This window comes from Prinia subflava, chromosome 18 (genome assembly GCF_021018805.1).
Source record: "Prinia subflava isolate CZ2003 ecotype Zambia chromosome 18, Cam_Psub_1.2, whole genome shotgun sequence".
NCBI classification, from domain to species: domain Eukaryota; kingdom Metazoa; phylum Chordata; class Aves; order Passeriformes; family Cisticolidae; genus Prinia; species Prinia subflava.
In genome coordinates, this window is record NC_086264.1 from 1508702 (window position 1) to 1529531 (window position 20830).

At 44.3% G+C, this 20830-nt stretch overlaps 1 protein-coding gene across 19 annotated transcripts in view; it reads left to right on the forward strand.

The window, feature by feature from the left end:
* The window catches only part of CAMK2D (calcium/calmodulin dependent protein kinase II delta), a 121912-nt gene that overhangs the window by 36037 nt on the left and 65045 nt on the right, over window positions 1-20830 (forward strand). For all 19 annotated transcript variants that reach the window (XM_063414948.1, XM_063414950.1, XM_063414953.1 and 16 more), the window contains exon 4: window positions 11273-11332. In XM_063414948.1, the coding sequence (XP_063271018.1) occupies window positions 11273-11332 (60 nt within the window). The remainder of the gene's footprint in view (window positions 1-11272; window positions 11333-20830) is intronic.

Consider the following 20830-nt stretch of genomic DNA (forward strand, 5'->3'; position numbering starts at 1 on the left):
AATACTGTGCAATGCTAATATCAATGATACTCCAGCATTTCCCTCTTAGATAGCTGGTATTTGTCACTGTGCCAGAATTTGCAGTCTTTAGAATATTACAGTGTCTTCCCCATGTTCTTTTTTAACAGAAATGAGAGCTAAACATTGATTATCTGGCTGGGTTTGTTATATCCCTGAGAGTGTGTGGTTTTAAAAGATTGATCCAATCTTCAGTGCTCTTTAAGTGGCAGCAGGGATGAACCTGACACCGTGAGAAAGTGGAATGCGTTGACTGTTCTTACATGGTGGGGTTATTGGGTGGTTCTTTCCTGGGGTACAGAATCATTTGCCTGCCCTGTTTGTTTTGCCAACAGAGAGATAACCCAGTTTCCTGCTGTTTCCTGAGAAGCTCAGTGGCTTGGGAGCAGGCCAGCAGCTTGAGAACTAACGCTGCACGTGCAAATAAACAAGTGTTAATTCCCTCAGTAGTGGGAACAAGCTGAAATCCCTTTAGGCGGGTTTTGTGCAACCACTGTCCATTCAGGAGGATGGCTTTCCTCCTGGGACTGCCTGCCTGCAGCACCAGATGATGGCTTAATCTTCTGCAGCAATTCTGGATACTTGCACTTCCTTTGGTTATCTTATATATCCTTTGGATTACATACGCTGATTATAGTCTGTGTCTTCTGGGTATAACATATAGCACACAGTACAGAATCTAAGGCAAACACACATTTAAGGGAGAGTTTGTTTGCCTAGTAAATCCCCCAAATTTGTCAAAAGCTGAAGTTTAACTACCTGTTAATGCTTGCTTGAACTTTTATTTGTGGCTGGTTATAAGAATTCTGATTATTTTCTCCTTGCCTTTATTAAAAGAAGAAAAAAAGCCTCAGACTTCCTTGCCTGGGAGCATCTTTATTCACTGTCTGTAGAACAAGAGGAATGATGCAGCTCTTGAGTCAGACAAGCTATTTAGGCGTGTCTTACTGGAATTAGACAAATTGGGAATTAGGTGGCAAAACACTTGGAGAATTTCATAGAATCCTGGAATGGGGCCTTGAAAACCCTGCCACAGACACCTTCCACTGTCCCTGGTTGCTCCAAGCCCCATCCAGCCAGGCCTTGAACACTTGCAGGGATGAGGCAGCCACAGCTTCTCTGAGCAACCTGTGCCAGGCCCTGACCCCCCTCACAGGGAGGATTTCATCCTTGAATCTGGTCTTACTTTCTGTTTAGAGTGAAGCCCTTCCCCTTGTCCTGTCACTCAAGGCTCTTGTCCCAAGTCCCTCTGCAGTTCTCCTGTGGCCCTTCAAGGCACGGGAAGGGGCTCTCAGGTCTCCCCACGCCTTCTCTTCTCCAGGCCGAACACCCCGAGCTTTCCCAGCTGGCTCCAGAGCAGAGGCACTCCATCCCTCTGAGCATCTTCGTGGCCTCCTCAGCTCCCTCCAGCATGGCCCCATGTTATCTTGGAGCCCTCAGGCCTGTGCACAGCACTGCAGGTCAATCTCCCGAGAGTGGAGCCAAGGCAGTAAAAAACGCCTCCCTTGGCCTGCTGGCCACACTGCTTTGGCTGCAGGATGTGGTCGGCTTTCTGTGCACGTTGCCAAGTCACGTTCACTGTGCATTTGGCCTCACTGAACCTTCCCGAGGGTCCACGGGCCCCCCTCCCCAGCCTGCCAGGGTCCCCCTGGGTGCCATCCCTTCCACCCAGCGTGCCAACCACACCCCCAGCTCCAAGCTGTCGGCAGATTTGCTGGGGGTGCACACAAATCCACATCACTGACAAAGGTGTTCAAGAGCGCCAATTCCAGCACCAGCCCTGAGGAGTGCCACTCGTCACGGGCTTCACTTGGACATTGCCTCTCCTCTGTGATCTGCTTTTTAATGAAAACACTCCTTTTGGGGACTCCTTTTACACGTGTTTGCAAGGCTGGTATTTCTAATGATTGGTTTTACAAACCAAGTGAATTGCAACTCTCTCTGCAAGAAAATGATTCTAAAAATAATGTCAAGGCAATCCTCTTGCAAAAGAGCATACTTATGTAGCTTAGAGGTCATGGCATTGGTGCCCTGGTATCAGAGATTGCTGTAATATAAAGCTTCAGATGGTTAAATGCTATTCATGCACATGGTATTTGAGGAGGAGATTTGTTTTTATTGTGAGCAAAGGCTTAGCAACTTGACAGAGCAGAAAAAAAATAATACAGTGGGTTAGTCATAATCCACTTCTTTGTTTTAAAGCAAGAAGACAATCAAGTTACAACTTAATGTGCAACTCCTTTTTGAGTTTTTGAGTTTATTATTTCTATTGTTTTAGCTTTTTATGGACCTTGTAGAAATACTGACTTTACTTATGACCTACTGTTTGCTAAAGACTGAGGTTTAGACATCGGGATATTTTTATTAATGTAATTGTATCTTTAGTCCTATAATACTAGTGCAGCCTACTGTTATTTTTGATGAACTAGTCCTGTAGGCATGTGCTTATGTATTCTTAGTGTTTCTTCTTGTTATGAAAAGCTTTGGCTTTGATGTGCTGCTTAAATTTCCTCTGAGTCATAATGGTAGCTGCCAAACCATTGTTTTTGTTCTATTTGGACTTGATTCTAGTTCTACAGTCGTTTCCTCCTAGGGGGTTAAAGTCCATGGGCTTTTATTAAGATAAATGTCAGTGATTTTCAGTGGATTTGCATAAAAGAAGCCCTTAGTCTCTGGTAGGGTAAGTCATGTGTAATGTTTAGGTTTAAAGTAACAGTGACTACAGGAAATATTGGAAATAAAAGTTGTTGACCTTTTCTGCACAATAGAATTTCCCTTTCTAGTAAATATGGAGCACTCTCATCCGTAAGCTGTCAGTGAACTGAACATTCTCACTGGTTGTCTTCTGTTTAAAGTTTCTCCCTCACGAACAATTAATGCAACACCTTGCAGAAATTACATCTACAAGGCAAAAGATGGTGATCATTGGTAAGATTTCTAAAAATAAGTGTTGCCACAGTGAAAACTTCAATTCCAAGATCAGAATTTGCTCTTTGCAGCAGCTTCAAAATCAGTAACTTGCCAGTCCCAGCCAAGTGGGATCATGATAGTCTTACATGTAGTAATTACTCATTTATATTAAAATAAGCTGGCATCAGTCAGGTCACAATTTATTTCAAATTAACAATTTGCTACTATAGTTTACATATGACTGTAGCTGACTGTGTGTTTTGACTTTATAGTAAGCTGCATTTTTTTCCTTTTGTTATTAGAAAATATTGTTTTAATAACATTTGGAATGAAAATGAGGATTTCTTCTTCATGTCTTGCTGCATCACTTGAGAACTTTGAGGGTGCCTTCAAACTGTAGTTGTCAGACAGAAGTCTGCTCAGAGTTTGCTGTGTTGTTAATGGATTTCATGTGTTTAAGATGGGTTCTGTAGGAGCTGAGTTCAGCAAGGCAGTCAAGTCAAGTGTATCGTGCAGCCCATCCCTCTCCAGTGAAGTATTTGAGGGCAAACAGATGCTTTAGTGCTCATTAAACTGATGAGTCAACACCTCAAGTTCCAGGCATCTCTTAGATGATTTATTTTTCTGAACTTACTTTCGATTCCTAACATATTTTTTTTCCAAATATTGTTTCCTGAAAACTGCAACTTTCTGCAGGAAATGAGCCAAGAGAACTGAGAAGCCTAAAAAAATTTAAATAGCCCTGTGGAAAATAGAAGCTAGAAAAAAATAAGGAATAGTGAATAAACTCATATATTTATGAGCAAAATTTAAACGGGTAGAGGGCAGGCAGCTGTAAGCTGAAAGTGAAGCAAGGCAGTGCAATAAAGGAGGAGCTCCCAGCATGCAAAATGAAGGACACATTTAGGGATTTAGGGAAGGGTAATGGCTGAAGAAGCTTTGGCTGACCAGCAGCTCTAGGAATTGGCAAATTTGAGTCACAAAGGAAAATCCACTGCTGCAGGGGCAGGAGGCAGCAAGGGGAAGAGGAAGGATGGAAAGTGCATTCAGGTGTTCCTGGTATGGCACATGTAAGCCTTGCTGCAGATGTATCGGGGAGGTGCTGCAAGGTGCAGCTGGATGGATGGGATCAGAGGAGGTGACAGGGAGAGGATGGGACACAGGGTGCACAGAGGTAAATGTCAGCTGCAGATTGCTGCCAAGCAGATGGAGCTGACCAGGGGATCAGACTCACACTTGTGCCTCTCAGGCCCTTTCTGTTTACTTTGGCACTGAAGAGTTTACGGTACTTTGTTCTGTTTCAGTAATGTGCTGTTTATATAATAGAATATTTAATGGATATAAAACTATATCTAATTGTGCACATACCTTATATAGAAACAACAATTAATATATGTATATAACAGCAGTTCTAGACTTCCACTAATAGTTCTCTTGCTTTTCCAACTCAGAACAGTGAAGTGAGTGATTTGCCCGCTGGCTTATTCAATCCGCAGCAAATGAGAGTATAAAAACATTTAAAAATAGGATTTCTTAGCTTGAGCTCAGCAGTGTGTGAATGTGTGATCTTAGGAACTGTTTAAAGGTTCCCAGCAGTTGGGTGAAGTCCAGTTTGCATTCATGCAATTCTGTTGATCTCTTCTCTCTGTTCATTATGGACATCGTTAAACACAAATCATGGAAATAAGTGAAATCATGTGGGCTCAGTGCTTCTCTATTATTGTCACATGTTGTTTTTATTCCTTTTGTCAGCTCACTTGAAGTCAGGTACTCCTCAGTTTTAGCAGCTGTGCTAGAAGCAGCACAAATGCAGGAATGTTCTGCACCTCTTGGTCATAGCAGGTGTCATAGAAATCAGGGATAAAGTGTCTGATAAAGTGCCCTAAAGACACGTGCAGTGTCTCTGCCTCTGTCATCTGTGCTTTGTAGATGAGAATCAGGTCTCTGTGTCCATTTATCAATTTCTCACACACTGTGAAGGGTAAAATGCTAACACAGAAAGCGGGTGGGAAGTAGAAGAAAGCCCTGCAGGAACATCAGCCAGCTGAGAATTGTTGTTGGAGGCCTTTGCAGCTGAGTACAAATGTGCCTTTTGTTTTCTTAATGCCGTGGGGCAGAATTTGAAGCTCTACAGGTGTAAGGTTTGTTTCATTATTTTATAAAGCATCTTGAATTAATATCTTTTTGCTTTTCGTTGATATTCAGCAGCTTGGTGAAGAGGAGTGTGTATGGGAACACAGCCACAGAAATAACTGGAGGCATCCGCAGTGCCCTGATTTCTGCTCTGTTGATGCTTTTGACCAATGGCCTGATAGAAGAATTGGCTGTGCTATTGTTGGTGCATGCTCCTACCCATTATGGAGTGGGGTATCCATGGAGAAGATGCCGTGTAACAATGAACACCTGGCGCGTGATCCTGCTCGGGAAGCTTTAGGAGCCCTGGGTCACATGAGCACTCGCAGTGGCTGTAATTGTTTATTCTAAGAATGTCCCAAATTCCGAGCTATAAATACGAGGAAGAGAGGAATAAGTAAAGACTCTGTTCAAATATCTCCCTGAGAGCAGGTACTGAATGCTGGAGCATTCGTTTCAAAGAAGCACTTTTGGGAATTGAGGGACTGTACTGCCTAGCGTTTACTTCTTTAGGGATAGCAGAGAGGGGGTAACTGGGCTTTATCTGGGAGTGCTGCTGTAGCATGAGCTCAGTCATGGAAAATTCAGAGAGCTGTGTGATGGACTGTGACATGAATAAGTGCAGTTCTTGTTTTATCTTAGCGGCTGAAATGAATGCTCGCAAACTGCTAAAGGTCTGTAAACTGCCTTTCATAAGAACCCGCTCAGGCACGGGCTCAGTGATGCTGTTGGTCCCCACTGTGGTGGTTTGACCCAACAGGCAGATAAACACCTCCCAGCTCACTCCCTTCCTCCTCCCACACCCTGCAGGAGGGCTGGAGAGGCTGTCGGAAGAAATAAAATTTAAGATTTGTGTGCTGAGTTAAAGGTAGTTCACCAAGACAGAAAGGGAAAATAATAATAAGAGGAGGATAATGACAAAAGAATTAAAACATACAAAACAAGTTGCATGCTGCAACTGCTCGTTGACCAGTGCCCACTCAGTTCCTGAGCAGCAGGCCTCAGCCAGCTTCCCCCCAGGTTTGTCACAGAATGTTTGGGGTTGGAAAGGACCTCTGGAAATCCTCTAATCCAGTCCCCTGCTAAAGTAGCTTCAGCTGGAGCAGGCTGCACAGGATGATGTCCAGGTGAATGTTGAGTATTTCCAAAGAAGGAAAATCCACAGCCTCTCTGAGCAGCCTGTTGCAGTGCTCAGTCACCCTCACAGTAGAGATGTTTTTGCTCATATTCAGGTGGGACTTCCTGTGTTCCAGTTTGTGCCCATTGCCCCTTGTCCTGTCACTGGGCACCACTGGAAAAGTCTGACCTCGTCTTCTTGACAGCCACCCTTTGCAGTATTTGTCTATATTGGTTAATTCCCTCTCAGTCATTTCCTCCCCAGGCTGAAGAGGCCGAGTTCCCTCAGCCTTTCTTCATGAGAGAGGTGCTCCAGTGCCCTCATCCCCTTTGCAGTCCCTGCTGGACCCTCCGCAGTCCTTCCTGGTTTGTCCTGAGTGGGGAGCGCAGAGCTGGAGCCTGTACTGCGGGTGTGGCCCCAGCGGGGATCACCCCTCCTGCTGCTGGCCACGCTCCCCCCTGGCTTACCACTGTCACCCTTGTCCCCAAGGCACTGCTGGCTCCTGGGCCCCTGTGGTCCCCACAGGTCTTTCTGCAGAGTTGCTCTGCAGCAGGTCAGCCCCAGCTGTGGGGTGCTGTGAGAAGCTGACTTGGCGCAAACGTTGCTTATAACAGTGGCTAAAACATCACTCTGGGATCAACGTGATTGTCATCCTAAATGCAGAACTCACCGCTGTTTCAGCCTCTAGGAATCATCCTTGCAAAAACCAGGACACCCACTAGTGACTTCCACTGACAGGAATGGTCAGGGCCAAGAAACAGAACTGGGCTGTTCCCAGAGCTTCAGTGCTCCATCAGAGGGAGTTTAGACACTGCATTTGATGCAGTTAGATTGTGTATAAACCACATTCCTGGACTTAAGGCAAGTGTCTGTTACAGCACTATTCCTATACACAACATGCCCTTAAATCACAAATATTTACATTCCATGAGACCATGGATACTTCATCATGCTCTAGACAGTTGTCAGCAACGTTGACAAAATCGGCATGGTGGAGGAGGGAAGTTCTCACTCTGTTAACCTGTGCCTTCTGTTGTCAGAATTTCCTCAGTCATTTTCTATTTCCAAGGCAGAATGTAACAGCAGCAAGGTGCTCTGGGCTTGCAACACAGCCTGTAGAGCCTCCTCCAAGTTAGTGCTCCTTGCTTTCTCTTCATTTAGCTGTGTAAAGAAAACATGGAAAATACAGGTGTGAACTGTACTGCATAGAGCAGGAAGCAGGTTGTGGAGACCATCCTCGAAAAGACAAGCAAGCCATTTCCAAAACATGCATCCCCTCACACTGACTAATAATCTATCCAGTCAGTCCTGGGGAAAAATAAGAAATGGGCAATGCAAGGGACTCTGGGAAAATGCTTTTATATTGTTCACTGTGGACTGCAAGCTCTAATAGAAAAATAACAGAAAGCAACTACAAAAGTTGCTATAGATACTTGTTAGAAAGATTCTTTGCTCTGGAGACATTTGTGTTTTAGATAGCTGTGTTGGTGGGTGGTGAGAGGTGCACATTTTTGCCCTGGTGTAAGCTCAGTTTGGGTGGTCATGCAGGATCAGCACTTTGGGTGAAGATTCGTGGCACTTTAGTGGAAGAGATATGTGCTGGAGACATTATTATATGTTTTCATATATTAAGACATACAAGGCATAATTAAAGACATACATTGTATGTCTTTATTTCTAAAATGTTATGATGTAATCCAAGAAATGTGTGTAGTCTACGTACGTGAGCTTTTGTAAGAAAGCAAATATTGATGCTGCTGAAACAATTAGTTATTTTGTTTGCCTACCTAGTAGAAACTCAATGCAGGGAGTCTGATTTTCTGAGGCAGGCGTCATAAATTATAGTATTGGCTTTTGGTCTATTAGAGCATCACCATATGAATGAGGACTAGTTCAAGATTTTAAATTTATACAGTCTGTGAGTACCCTCAGTTTTACAGCTATATTCTGTCTGTTCCAGGTTTTACAGAATTTCATTAGTTGTTGTAAAGGCTGAGATTTTCCTGGTTCAGTGCATTAAATCTTTTTGTTTTCTTTTTTCTGTTTCTTGGCTCCATGTCAGATTAAACTTACTTCTAGGTGGCGGCAAGGTTTTTTCCATTAATAAACCCGCATTATTGTCATTGCTGCTTTCCCTTGGATGCTATCAGTGGTTGACAGGCAGTGATCTTTTTCCAATCTTGGTAACGGGCTGTTGCTGTGGTACAGGCCATTGTTCACTAATGGAGACTTGCTTTCATAAAATAATCTAGAGTTTGTAGAGCATTCCCTCTTCTGCATTTGCTTTGCTGCTTTTTGGGCTTGTATTTTTCATTTAATTACAGTTTCTTAAGTAGACAATGTAGGAGACCTGTTTGTAATTGAGTCTAGGTAATTAAAAGAGAGGAAAGGAAATAAGTATATAAATGCACTTGTGTGTTCCCTTTTTATTACCTGTGCAGCTTTCAAGCTTGGCTTCGTGTCCCTGATAATAATTTTTCCTGTTTCATGTTTACCTGGTAGGCAAACACAGTTTTAGCTGGTGAATTATATGTTAAAATTGAGAGGAATGAACTCTTTGATTTCAGTAAGTGACTTATTACTGCATTTATTTTTTCCAGAACTTTTCCTTGATACTGTTGTACCATAAACTTTGGTCACCAGATGCTCTCCCAAACTTTCAGGGTCTGGGGCAGTCTGTGCGTGCTGGGTAGTGTCCCTGGCTGTGTGCAGGGCCCTTCTTTCCCCGTGGGCTCTGCAGTGGCACACCTTACCCTTCAGATGTTTGGGAGCTGAGTGCTGGAGGTATTTCGGTGTGCCCTGCCCTTTGACATTCACCTTTAGCTCCCCAGTGCTCCAGCCCTGCCAGGAGGCAGGGGAACACAAATAGCTACGGGTGGCACTGCAGTTACAGTTGCAAGTACTTGTAAATAAACCCAGCAGAGAGAGGAAGGAACAGCATTTCCTAAAACTCAGAGAACAAACATGCAGATTTTAGAGCAGAGTAATTTTCTTGGATACCACACGAAGGTACATTTGCATTTTGGTCCCACCCCCGAACACTAACGTACTGCAGACTTACTCCTCTAACAACACTAAGGAATATTTCTTTGGAAGTGCTGCTGTCGTCTTCTGGATCTTAATGTCCACTTGAATTCCTGGCTCAGGGAGTGTTTACTGCTCTTTGTGCTGCCTCACAGCACAGTGTGCAGGCTGTGAGGCACCTCCAGTCACCCAGCAGGTGTGGTAGCAGTTACTGTGACACAAACTGCTGTAGGAGTTAAATGCACAGAGTTTGTTCATATTTATGTGACAGCAGGGAACGCCTCATTGGTGTCCATTAATACACAGGTCCAATTTGGAGTAAAAACCTGGGAATATATAATGCAGTTAATGATGTTGATGATGATGTAATGTTACCTTCACACATTGCAGTGCATCCGGTAGCATCTCTAAGATGTTCTTACTGTGATTTGAAAAATATCAGACGTGCCTTTTTAATCAGTACAGTTATTGTTCTTGAGTCATGCAGTAGCATTTTAGCCTCTCCTCATACCTGAAAGTGTTCAGTTCTAGTATTTGCTATCTGAGCCCACTGTCATGTCTGTAAAGGAGAGAAGAATATTAACCATATCTACTGTCAATTGAAGAAGCTGTGATATAGCAGCTGATAGCAAAGAAACTTCAAATGTTTATACTTTGTATTCAAAGTGGCAGATGAAGTTCTTTGTTCTATCTGTGCTATTCCTGAAGAGTTGACACAGGATGTTTTTAGCACTTCATAGAAGACTGTCGGACACCTTCCAGGTTTCTGGCTGTGCAGGCTGATGTGTAAATGCAGCTGGAGGCGGCACAGAGCAGCTTTTGGAAGTAGAGCTGGTAGTGGACCAGGGACACAGCTCCTAAGCTGAATGTCCACTAGCCCCTGGATTGTTTCTTTGCTTTTGAGGCAGTGCTCACATTTTCATCTTTGCTCTGCCCCCAGCTTAGCTGGGTTTGCTTCGCAGATCATCTCTCTGCTTGCTCTGGGTATTGTGCCAAGTGCTCAGCCCACGATTAGGTTACAGCCAGAGCTGCTGGACACGAAGGTGCTGTAACTGTAGATGTCTGTGCTTATGTTTCAGCCTCACTGCAGCTGAATTCAAAAATCTTCACGGGAAACCTCAGTGGCAGTGTTTAACTTTCAAAAAAGAGCTTTATGCTTATCTTGCAGATTTATAATTATTTTAATACTTTCAACTTCTGAACTTTTTTTAAGTAAACATTAAGGTAAAGAGGGTTAGGCTGACAAATTCTGTCCTGCAAGGGGTGGAGGCTCTGAGGCCTCAGAAAGTATGATGGGTCAGTTGACAAGCAGTGACTAGCTCAAGAACGATCCCGGTTCTTAAAAGCATATGAAAATAATCTGAACTGTCAACATATGTAAAATCCTTTCAGTTGTTAGTGTTGGCTGCACATATTAGGAAGTACAAACTGCAGAAAAATTAAACAAATTTTTCTTCTTGTTCTTTCCTCCAGATTTAAAATGTGTTGTAAGAAACTTGAAGGGTTAAGCATTTTAAGGGTGGTGTTTGCTTTCTCTCTTTTATTTTAAATCTGGTGTTGTAGTTCTTGTGACCTACATATCTAACTGGACACTTTGCAGTAAGGATTGAACTTTTTAATTTTAACATCTGTTGCTAAATTTTTGACTCTTCATGGTTGCCATCCAAAGCAACTTTTCTAAGCTTGTTCATTTCTTTATATTTTCAAGGTTCAAAGCATATTTTTTACATTTCAAGCAGTTCTATTTTCCAAAGTTAGTATTTTGGAATATTTGTGTTGTTTATTATAGAAAACAGAGCTTGGCACAAGCAGTAGTATTTTATCTCCAGAAATGCTGTTAAGGCTCAGTGATGTACAAGTCCAGAGCTCCAGTCTCCTGCTCTACCCAAAGGTTAAAAATAATCAATTCAATATTACAGTTTGGATGAAAGTATTAGTGGATCTACATAAAGGAGATTTTTTTTAAAGATCCCGTCAGGTGATGATGATGTGATGATTCTCTAAAGCAAATACACTAAACTATGTTCATCTTCATATTAACAGCAGCTGTTTTGCTTTCTTTTGATGCAGATCACCAGAAACTGGAAAGAGAAGCTAGAATCTGTCGCCTTCTGAAGCATCCTAATATCGGTAGGAACATTTCATGGCTTTGTACAGTATTTATCAATTTAGAAAATGTAAGGGAAATGGAAATTAACAAATACAAAGAGCAGCTCAGAAATCAAGTGCAAATATCTCCAGGCAAGACTTTGTCTATAATGTGGTGCTCTTTACAAATTCTGCTGTGGGGTGCAATACCTGCTGGATCCCCTGAGGCAGCGTGCAGTGTTCTCATCACTGAGCCACTGCTCTGCCCTCAGTGGGGCTCTCTGGGCCAGCCCTTTGGGGGTTTGAGCAGTGTCTAGGAGGGGCTGTTTCCAGGACTGTGATTTTTGGAGACCTGCAGAAGAACTTCAGCTGACTGTCTGTTGCACAGTGAGACAGACCAATGTCAGTAGTAAGTGCTGGGTCTAGTTAGATGCTTATTTTATTATATATTTTGTGTTTGAGATTCTTTCCTTCTGAGATGGAGAAAGCTCTGCTCCTTTTATTTCCTGAGTTGTGTTTCTGAACCATGTAAAGCAAAAAATAAAGCTGTTTTGGAGGGTGGGGTGTGTCTGTCTCCTTGCTTTAGAAACACTGTAAACAGGTAGGTGCCTTGCTCTTAAGAGAACTGTAGCTGGGTTTTTCGGTTTTTCATACACTGAATTATGTGCTATACCTGAGATTTCTGCAGAAGGGTGGCAATTTCCTGTCCATTATGGCATTTTTAGACTAATAAAATGATTTGGTGCCTTGGATGAAATCAACTCCTTCCTGTTAATGATAAATAGAAAGTGAAAACAAGAGTACCACAGCTCAAAATGACATGTCAAATTTCTGCAGCATCTCTCTTCAGCTTATGGGTTTGACCTAGAAATTTGGTTAAGGAGGAAGAGGAGTGTTATCTGTGCTATTTTATCCCACCAGGGGTTTTGCATTGTAAAGTGGTGAGAGGTAAGGGAATGTACGAGTCCTTTTAGGGAGGAGGTGCAGCCCTTCTGCAGCTGTGGTTACACAAAGGGTGGAGTCAGGCTTGAGAGCCCATTCACCTGGGCCTTGCTAGAACCAGAACGTATTTGTGAGCTTCCACAAGCCAGGGAGAATGGACAAAGACAACCGTGAACCAGTGAAGGGGAAGGGCTGAAATGCACAGAGCTCAGCTGAAACAAAAGTCTAAACTGTTCCATTGTGGTCACAAGTCTGCAGCTTGTCGAGTGGCTTGGAGCACTGTGGGATGGAGTTCAGCTGCTCTGTGGCAGCCCAGCTGTTCCACATGCACAGTTTGTATCTGTGAGGGTTGGCTTGGAGTGCAAACTGGCAGTGACAGCTTTGGTGTCAGGCAGGTGGGGCTCTGCACAAGCTGCATCACCACCTGCACCAAGGTGCACAGTTCAAGGGATAATGGACAGAGTGTTCTGCTCCTGTTCCAGAAAACCTGCCCTGTTCTAGATCTGTCTGAGAGAAGATTTTCATGACCTGGAATTACCATGCCAGGGTTTGGCAGCAGGTGTCGTATTCTGTCATATTTCTTCTCCTGCAGCCATGCTCTCAGCCAGCAAAATGATCACCCTAAAATCATTCCAAGTGCTTCCAGCATCCCGCTGGAGCTCTATGCTTGGGTCACTATCACATCCCCTTCTAAACTGTCACCTCTGGTGAGTAATGGAGCTGCATCACAGGAAGCACTAAGAGTGAAAAAGGAAGTGTGCCACAGGAAGGGAGCTCAGCTCGGACAATAAGTATGTGGAAGTTAAGAAAAAGAAGGAAAAAATAGGAACCTTTTTTTTCGGTGTGATTTCTGTAGGAAAGCAGAGATCTAGTTTAATTGATTGGGCATTTTCTCAAAGATGAGGCAGTTATTTTTGGAAAGCTAAATATTGTTGAAGAAAAGCCGAATGTTAAATGCTCCTGTTTCTGTGCAGTCCTCACTGTTCATGTTCATAGCCAAGAAGTGTCATGGAAATCTGCCTTGAAGAAGTTGTTTCACTTCTTTTACAAGCAGGGCTCCAGTACCTCTCTGAAAGCTGAGCTTTTCTGTGCAGACACTGCTTTGCACATAACTAATTCAGGGGTTTTTTCAACATCTCTTTTTTTTTTATTCATCCTTTTAATAAATCTATGATTTCTTCTCTGTCTAGCCTTGTAGTCATGATGCCTAATGAATGGTGTAGGAAAAGTAAGGAAAGTGGATTACAAACAGTATTTTCTGTTCTCCTTTTTCAAATCTCCATTTCCCACTTAAATAAGTATATGTGAAAATTTGTTTAAAACCCACAGAATTTCTTCATCCTTTCCGCTTAGAGTTACACCTCACCAATACTCATTGTGATTTCTACCTCTTCTTACCTCAGTCCTTTGTATCTCTGTGGTAGAAAGCAAGCCCTGCTGAATTTTGTGTCGGGTTTAAAATGAGGCAAAAGCCATTAGCTGAACTTGCAGGCCTTGAGAACAAACCTTGAGGGGGCTCAGAATCCTTTCTTCCCCATCAGTCTTTGGCAATATTGGTATTTCCTCCTCTTCCAGCTACACTTGAGTAATCCGGCCTCTGCTACTCTGCGGTAGGAAATTTCTAGGCAAACACAACTCCTGTTCCTGTGGTAACAGCGCTCCTGGGCTGCAGGGGTTTGTGCATGGGTGTGATTTCAGCATTGCTGTGTTTCTCAGGTTCTTATTGTGGTGACATGGCTGTGCATCAGTGTAGAGGGCTGCATTTTTACAGAGTTTAAAATGGCTGGAAATGTTGCTAAAGCCTTGCTGTTCAGAGAGCCTAGTGCTTTTTCTTGTGAGACTGCACACTGAGTTACATTAAAAGCTTAACTCCTTGGCTGAGCACATACCCACACAGGATTTGTCATCCTGGGTAACTTACTTTGCCAGCAGTTCCGTGTGTACTGATGGTCCCAATTTTTAATTTAGAAGCTTGGAAAGAAAATTGCTAAGTAACCATCTCTTCACCAAGAAATCCATTGTCATTTTTGAACTTTCTCTCCTTTATCTTCTTTTGGTAAACTTTGGTTTCTTTGTCCTCTTCTAACTTTAGGTAAAGTTGTTTTTAGCACTCTGATTTGTAGTCTTGCAGTCTACATATTTTCGGTGGTGTAACACTGTTATACCATTTTTATGATGTTTGACATTGAATCAGCTGCTTTGCTGATTTTGGTTTATGAGATCGCAAATAATGATAAAATCTGCATTAGCCTGATGATACAAGCTCTGACTCTTTCTGAGTGAAACCTGATTCAAACCTGATAAAACCATGGAGTTTTTTTCCCAAGTGGAGTTTGCTCTTGTAGGGTTTGTGCTGCATTTGGGTAATATTTTCCTAATGGGAGTTACACAGTTAAGATCTCTCTGGAGCTACTGGAGGGGCTTCTGCTGGCTTTGCATTCCCACTTCCTTGCAGCACACGATTCCCTGCCCGTCACCTCCTGCCAGCCTTACAGACAGGGTACGAGCTATGGCAGGCTGGCAGGGCCCGTTAGCCAGCAGCATCAGGCTCAAGTCTGACTCTGATCAATCTTCTCCCTTCCCCAAAGGCAGCAGCAGATTTTACTGACATGTGGCAGCCCTTGAGGTGATAGATGAAGCCTTTGGCACGGGGCCGGGCTGTCCCCGAACGGCTCTGTAAGTCACAGTACTTAGAGGTGAGTAGGACTGCCAGGCAGAGACAGGGCTGCCTCAGCTCCGATGGGCCTGGGCCTGTTCCTGCAGCTCTGCTGGGCCAGCCTGGGCCAGGCTGCAGCTGAGACACTGCCACAGGTGAGCTGTGAGAGCAGGGAGGCCTCTGCTCCATGGGGAACTGGAGCAGAGTGAGCTCTGAGAGCTCTGCTCCATGGGGAACTGGAGCAGAGTGAGCTCTGAGAGCAGGGAGGCCTCTGCTCCATGGGGAACTGGAGCAGAGTGAGCTCTGAGAGCTCTGCTCCATGAGGAACTGGAGCAGAGTGAGCTCTGAGAGCAGGGAGGCCTCTGCTCCATGAGGAACTGGAGCAGAGTGAGCTCTGAGAGCTCTGCTCCATGAGGAACTGGAGCAGAGTGAGCTGTGAGAGCAGGGAGGCCTCTGCTCCATGAGGAACTGGAGCAGAGTGAGCTCTGAGAGCTCTGCTCCATGAGGAACTGGAGCAGAGTGAGCTGTGAGAGCAGGGAGGCCTCTGCTCCATGAGGAACTGGAGCAGAGTGAGCTCTGAGAGCAGGGAGGCCTCTGCTCCATGGGGAACTGGAGCAGAGTGAGCTCTGAGAGCTCTGCTCCATGAGGAGCTGGAGCAGAGTGAGCTCAGAGCAGGGAGGCCTCTGCTCCATGAGGAACTGGAGCAGAGTGAGCTCTGAGAGCACGAAGGCCTCTGTTCCATGAGGAACCGGAGCAGAGTGAGCTCTGAGAGCAGGGAGGCCTCTGCTCCATGAGGAACTGGAGCAGAGTGAGCTCTGAGAGCAGGGAGGCCTCTGCTCCATGAGGAGCTGGAGCAGAGTGAGCTCAGAGCAGGGAGGCCTCTGCTCCATGGGGAACTGGAGCAGAGTGAGCTCTGAGAGCTCTGCTCCATGAGGAACTGGAGCAGAGTGAGCTCTGAGCGCAGGGAGGCCTCTGCTCCATGAGGAACTGGAGCAGAGTGAGCTCTGAGAGCTCTGCTCCATGAGGAACTGGAGCAGAGTGAGCTCTGAGCGCAGGGAGGCCTCTGCTCCATGAGGAACTGGAGCAGAGTGAGCTCTGAGAGCTCTGCTCCATGAGGAACTGGAGCAGAGTGAGCTCTGAGCGCAGGGAGGCCTCTGCTCCATGAGGAACTGGAGCAGAGTGAGCTCTGAGCGCAGGGAGGCCTCTGCTCCATGAGGAACTGGAGCAGAGTGAGCTCTGAGCGCAGGGAGGCCTCTGCTCCATGAGGAGCTGGAGCTGCACCAGCACATGGGAACGGGGGGCAGCGTATTCCCAAGGCAGGCTGGCGCTGCAGTAGGCCGAGAAGCAGCCTAGGTGCAGAACAGACAAGGGAAGTTGCCAATCTGGTTTCATGAGTGTGTTGATGTCCACTTGGAGTCTGCTCATTTCCCAGCCTTGAGCTGGGAACTTCTCATCAATGGCTCAGGAAATCGGTAGCACCCAAACTTGGCACTGCCCCTCACCACACTCTGCTGGTGTGCAGTTTACTTACTCCTTTTGCCACAAGAAAAGTGGGAAAAGCCTGCATTTTGGGGTTAATTCCTCTCCCCACCATAACACAAAACAGTAGCATTGAAGCTGTTCATTCCTCATGTGGAGGGGAAATAAGAAACTGTGTATTGCCTTGTCCTTTTTGAACAAAGGGTAATTAAAGATACGGGGAGGGAGTGTCCTTTATGTGCAACAATATGTCCTTTATGTTTGTGTTCACAAATTATGTGCATGGCACTTCATAAAGTCCCAAGAATCTCCAGAGAAACACTATTAATATATAGAAAATGTGGATGCAGTAGCTCCTTTCTGAATCTCATTTGTCTTACTATGGCACAGCTGTGAGTAGCTCCGCTGGTATTAGCTGAGTTACTCTATAAACCAAACACAGGGTAAAAATCAGGCCTGTTCAGGTTGGGCAGGTGTAGTTCTTTAGCACAATTTTTTTCCTGGGCTTAATTTAAGGTTTTACTTTACATAAAAAATACATAGTTCATATGTAGTTCTTTCCTGATGCAGTGAAAATCAAGCCAATCCCCAGCTACATAAATTTATGCTCAATAAATATGGTCTTCAGAGATGTATTAACTATAGCTATGCAAGTAAATAAATAAATAAATATATTTTTTCTATAAATATAAAGCTCTATGTAATGTGGCATTGATGCATTAGAGAATCTTACTTCCTTTAATTATTTTTATTGCTTAGATGAGCTGATCACTTCAACAATTTTAAATCTCATCCATTCTGTTGAATTAATTAAATTTGCAATTTCCGTGATAGGGTGAACCATAGTCCTTGAGAGAATTAAAATAAAATATCAAGAAACCAAATAAACCAGTGATATAACATGATTTCATTTTTAATGTAAGAGGCAATTTAATGAGTATTATAAAATAACAGATTAAATATTTAAAGTCAGCCGTAGCAACAAGAAGTAAGTGACTAGTGAAGTGCAACAAGAGAATACAGAAGCTGGTTTTGTAGTTGCTGTTTATGAAATTAAATGTACTGGAATGAGACTGCACCAGGCAAGAGCACACAGGGGGCATAGTGGGGTTTGTTGCAGCTGGGTTTTCTGTGGGCTTTCTCCTTCTCAGCAGTTTTTGTTACTAATGTGTGTCTGATTCTTTTTGGTTGGTGAAGTTCTTGTGAATGTAAGTTGATGTTTAAGAGGAAAAGCTGCAAGTTTTCTCTCCTGTTGTAAGGATTTGGTGTGGAAGGGCTTTCTGCAGAGCTGTTGGTGGCCCTAAGGGAGTGCAGTATCAAAACCCCCCAGTAGTTAAAAGACCGTAAGTTATGTATTGCTAATCAATGTGTCAGTGATTTTCAGCATGAGCCATACGAAGCATCACATAATGTGGTCTGAGTGTGCCAGCAAAGTAGGGGGAAGGCAGCTTTATTCTGTTACAGCTTTTGTCCCTTTTGTCTGTAGCAGAATCCTTTTATTCTGCTAAAAGTGGCATTGCATCTTTAAGTTTCGCTCTTCTGGGTTACTGTGGAGCATAAAAATGTCTTTGAGTGCAGACAATGACACCACTCTTTGCCATGCTACATTAATTCTCTTTCCTGTTAATGGGGCACAAGGTTATTTTAGCTCAAGTGAAGCATTGCTGGCTCTAATATCCCCAATAACTATAGCAGTATCCATAATAGACCGAGGAAATAAGGTTTCACTAAGGTTTGCCACCAATTTTGTAATTTTTTGCCTCAGAAAGTGCATGCTTAATTTGCACCAAAATAGGTAATGATTCAATACAAATCAAGTGTGAACCAGATCTTGAAGCATTTTCCATCCCTGCTTAAGCCTCTGTTTGTGTTTTCTTAAATGCATGAAAGTTCTTTTCATAGTGTGTCCAGATTCTCTCAAACATTTTTTCTTTCCCTGAAGTCCACTCCACTTTTGCAGCCAGTCATTTTAAATGTAAAATAGAGAATCCACAGAAACGGGAAGTGGAATTTAAACACCTCTCTTGAGGTTCCTGCTGTGGGGGGTGAGGACTCGGGTGGCTGCCACACTTTCCACTTACATTTTCATCTCTTGTTCTGCGTTACTTTCTTTATGTGTTTCCTGCAATGAAGAGTTTCATAATTGGCTGCACTGCTGACTTCAAGAGCCATGGAAATAAGCTCGACTGAAATGAATTGCTCTCTCTTTGCACACACAAGATGGATCTTTCAGAACTTACATTTTTTTGTTGTTTGAAAGCTTTGTTTGTTATGAATCTGCAACCACGTGTTATGCATACGGATAGACATCATGACTCCCAGCTAAACCACAAATATGTAATTTTCCTCTGGACTCTTTCCTCCAAAAACAGAGATCTCTACTACTTCAGCTAAACTAAGCGTTTTCTTTCAATAAAGCTAGCACAGACATTTTTAGAGCTATTTTAGGGGACATTGTAAGTTCTGTTCTCTTTGCTTTTACAGACAGTGTTGCTGATGGTCTAATAGGTGAATCCTGCACTACTTCTTGGATTGATACCCAAATATTGGGAACCTTTACTTGATCTGAGGGTGAGGAAAAACCAGCCCCCAAATGAAAACAGGTTGCAGTATATTGGGTGATGTGGATGGGCATCACTGGATAGCAGCAGAGCAGCTCCTGCAGGGGTGGTAAAACTGTTATGTGTTTTCTGTGATAATACTGCCCCAGTCTTGGCATTTGTGGCTCTGGGCTGAACCCACTGTGTGGGACACTTTTGTCTTGGTCTGTTCCCTTTCCCTAGAGAAAATAAGGAATTATCCTTCAGGCAGCATTTCTTTCCCAGGCAGTCGAAATCTGCCTGTTTGGAGTGTCAGGCATCCTAACCCCCGGCTAGTGAGCTGTCACCCAGTATGTCACCCTGTCACCCTGCTTCTGCAAAAGGTCTCTCCAAAGAGAAAGTGTCGGGCTGTCTGTGCTGTCTGAGAGCTGCATCCCACCCTACACCCTTCCCTCTGCACTGCCCACCCCCTGCCCCCGTGTGGCAAGCAGAAAAAAATCAGTTCTGACATGGGGGCAGAGAGAAGGAACGGGATGGGGAAAGGCTGAGCATGTGAGCTGGGAGCAGAAAGGCAAAAGGAAGGCCTCCTGACTTTGGACCATACCATGTTTTGACTTTGCAGACATAAATCAGCAGTGGTGCTTTGGGAGCTCACTGTGGAGCTTTGGAATGTCTTTGCTCCTTTTCCAGAGGCGTTACCAAGCCAGGAAACGCAGTAGGAGAGACAATCTGTGGGGCTGCTCCCATCCACCCAGACATCTTGCTTTACTTACATACCCAGCCCTCTGCAAAAAAGTGTCATGGATCGTGGAATCACGGGGGTTGGAAGGAATCTCGGGGAGTTATCCAGGCCCAACTGCCTGCTCAGACCATGTCCAGTAAATTTAGGTAAATCAGAGCCGTCCTGCTGAGTTTGGAGACTGCAGAGAAGGAGATTGCCCAGCCACTCCAGGCACCACTCCAGTGTTTGATCACCTTCCTATGCACGTAAATAAATAAATGTGTCTCTGTGTCTAGCTGGGATTTTCCAGACTCCAGCATGTGTCTGTGGCCTCTTGTCTTGCCATTTGCACCTTATTTCCATCCTCCCTGCTGATCAGCAAGCCAGGTACTGGAAGGAGAAGTGGATATTCCCCAATACAGCTGCATCCCTGTTAGGATATTTGTGTTCTTTTCTTAAAATTGCATTTGCTTTCATTTTTCAATGTTATGACATCAATTCCTGAAGAAAGTATAATTTGACTAAAGGCTGTGAACAGCAATAGACTTTTTGGAGTGCAGGATTTCCTTGTCTCCAAGGTGTGGATTTGGAAGTGTATTTTATAGGCTGAACTTGTCTGTGCCATGTCACATGCAGAAATCCTTTTCTGCTTGTGTTTTGCATTTTGTATGCCTCTTCTGCATCTTTGTTAATGGAATGCCCATTCAGTAAGAGACTTTACAATATCTTAGATAGATATTGGAAACAACACATGCACAGTCAGGACTCAGCCTGCCTGCTTGGCCCAGCGGCTCCATAGCTGTGCTGGGATGTCACCCCTGCCTGTCCCTGTGCATGCAGGGGGGTGAGAGGCTGGTGCCAGCCTGGCTCATCCTCCCCCGGTACCCGAGGGCCAGGGGACAGCACCGATGAGTTCTGGGCAGACAGACATCCCCCTAAGCCCCCCGGCTTGTAGCAAATGTTTCAAATGTCCTTTAGAATTTTCCTCACTCCTTCAAACCTTGGCTTTAAAAAGTCACTAATTCCCTTTTCGTACTGGTTTTGTTGCACTGCTGTTGGGAGTATCTGTCAAAGCCATGGCATTCCAAAGGATGCAAGCTGGTCTGCTCCTCGGCTTCCTGCAGCATCCTGGCATGGAGTGAATGCTCTGAGCCTGCAAATAACACCAACCTCCTTCACTGGCAGTGGATAAATAGCTCGTA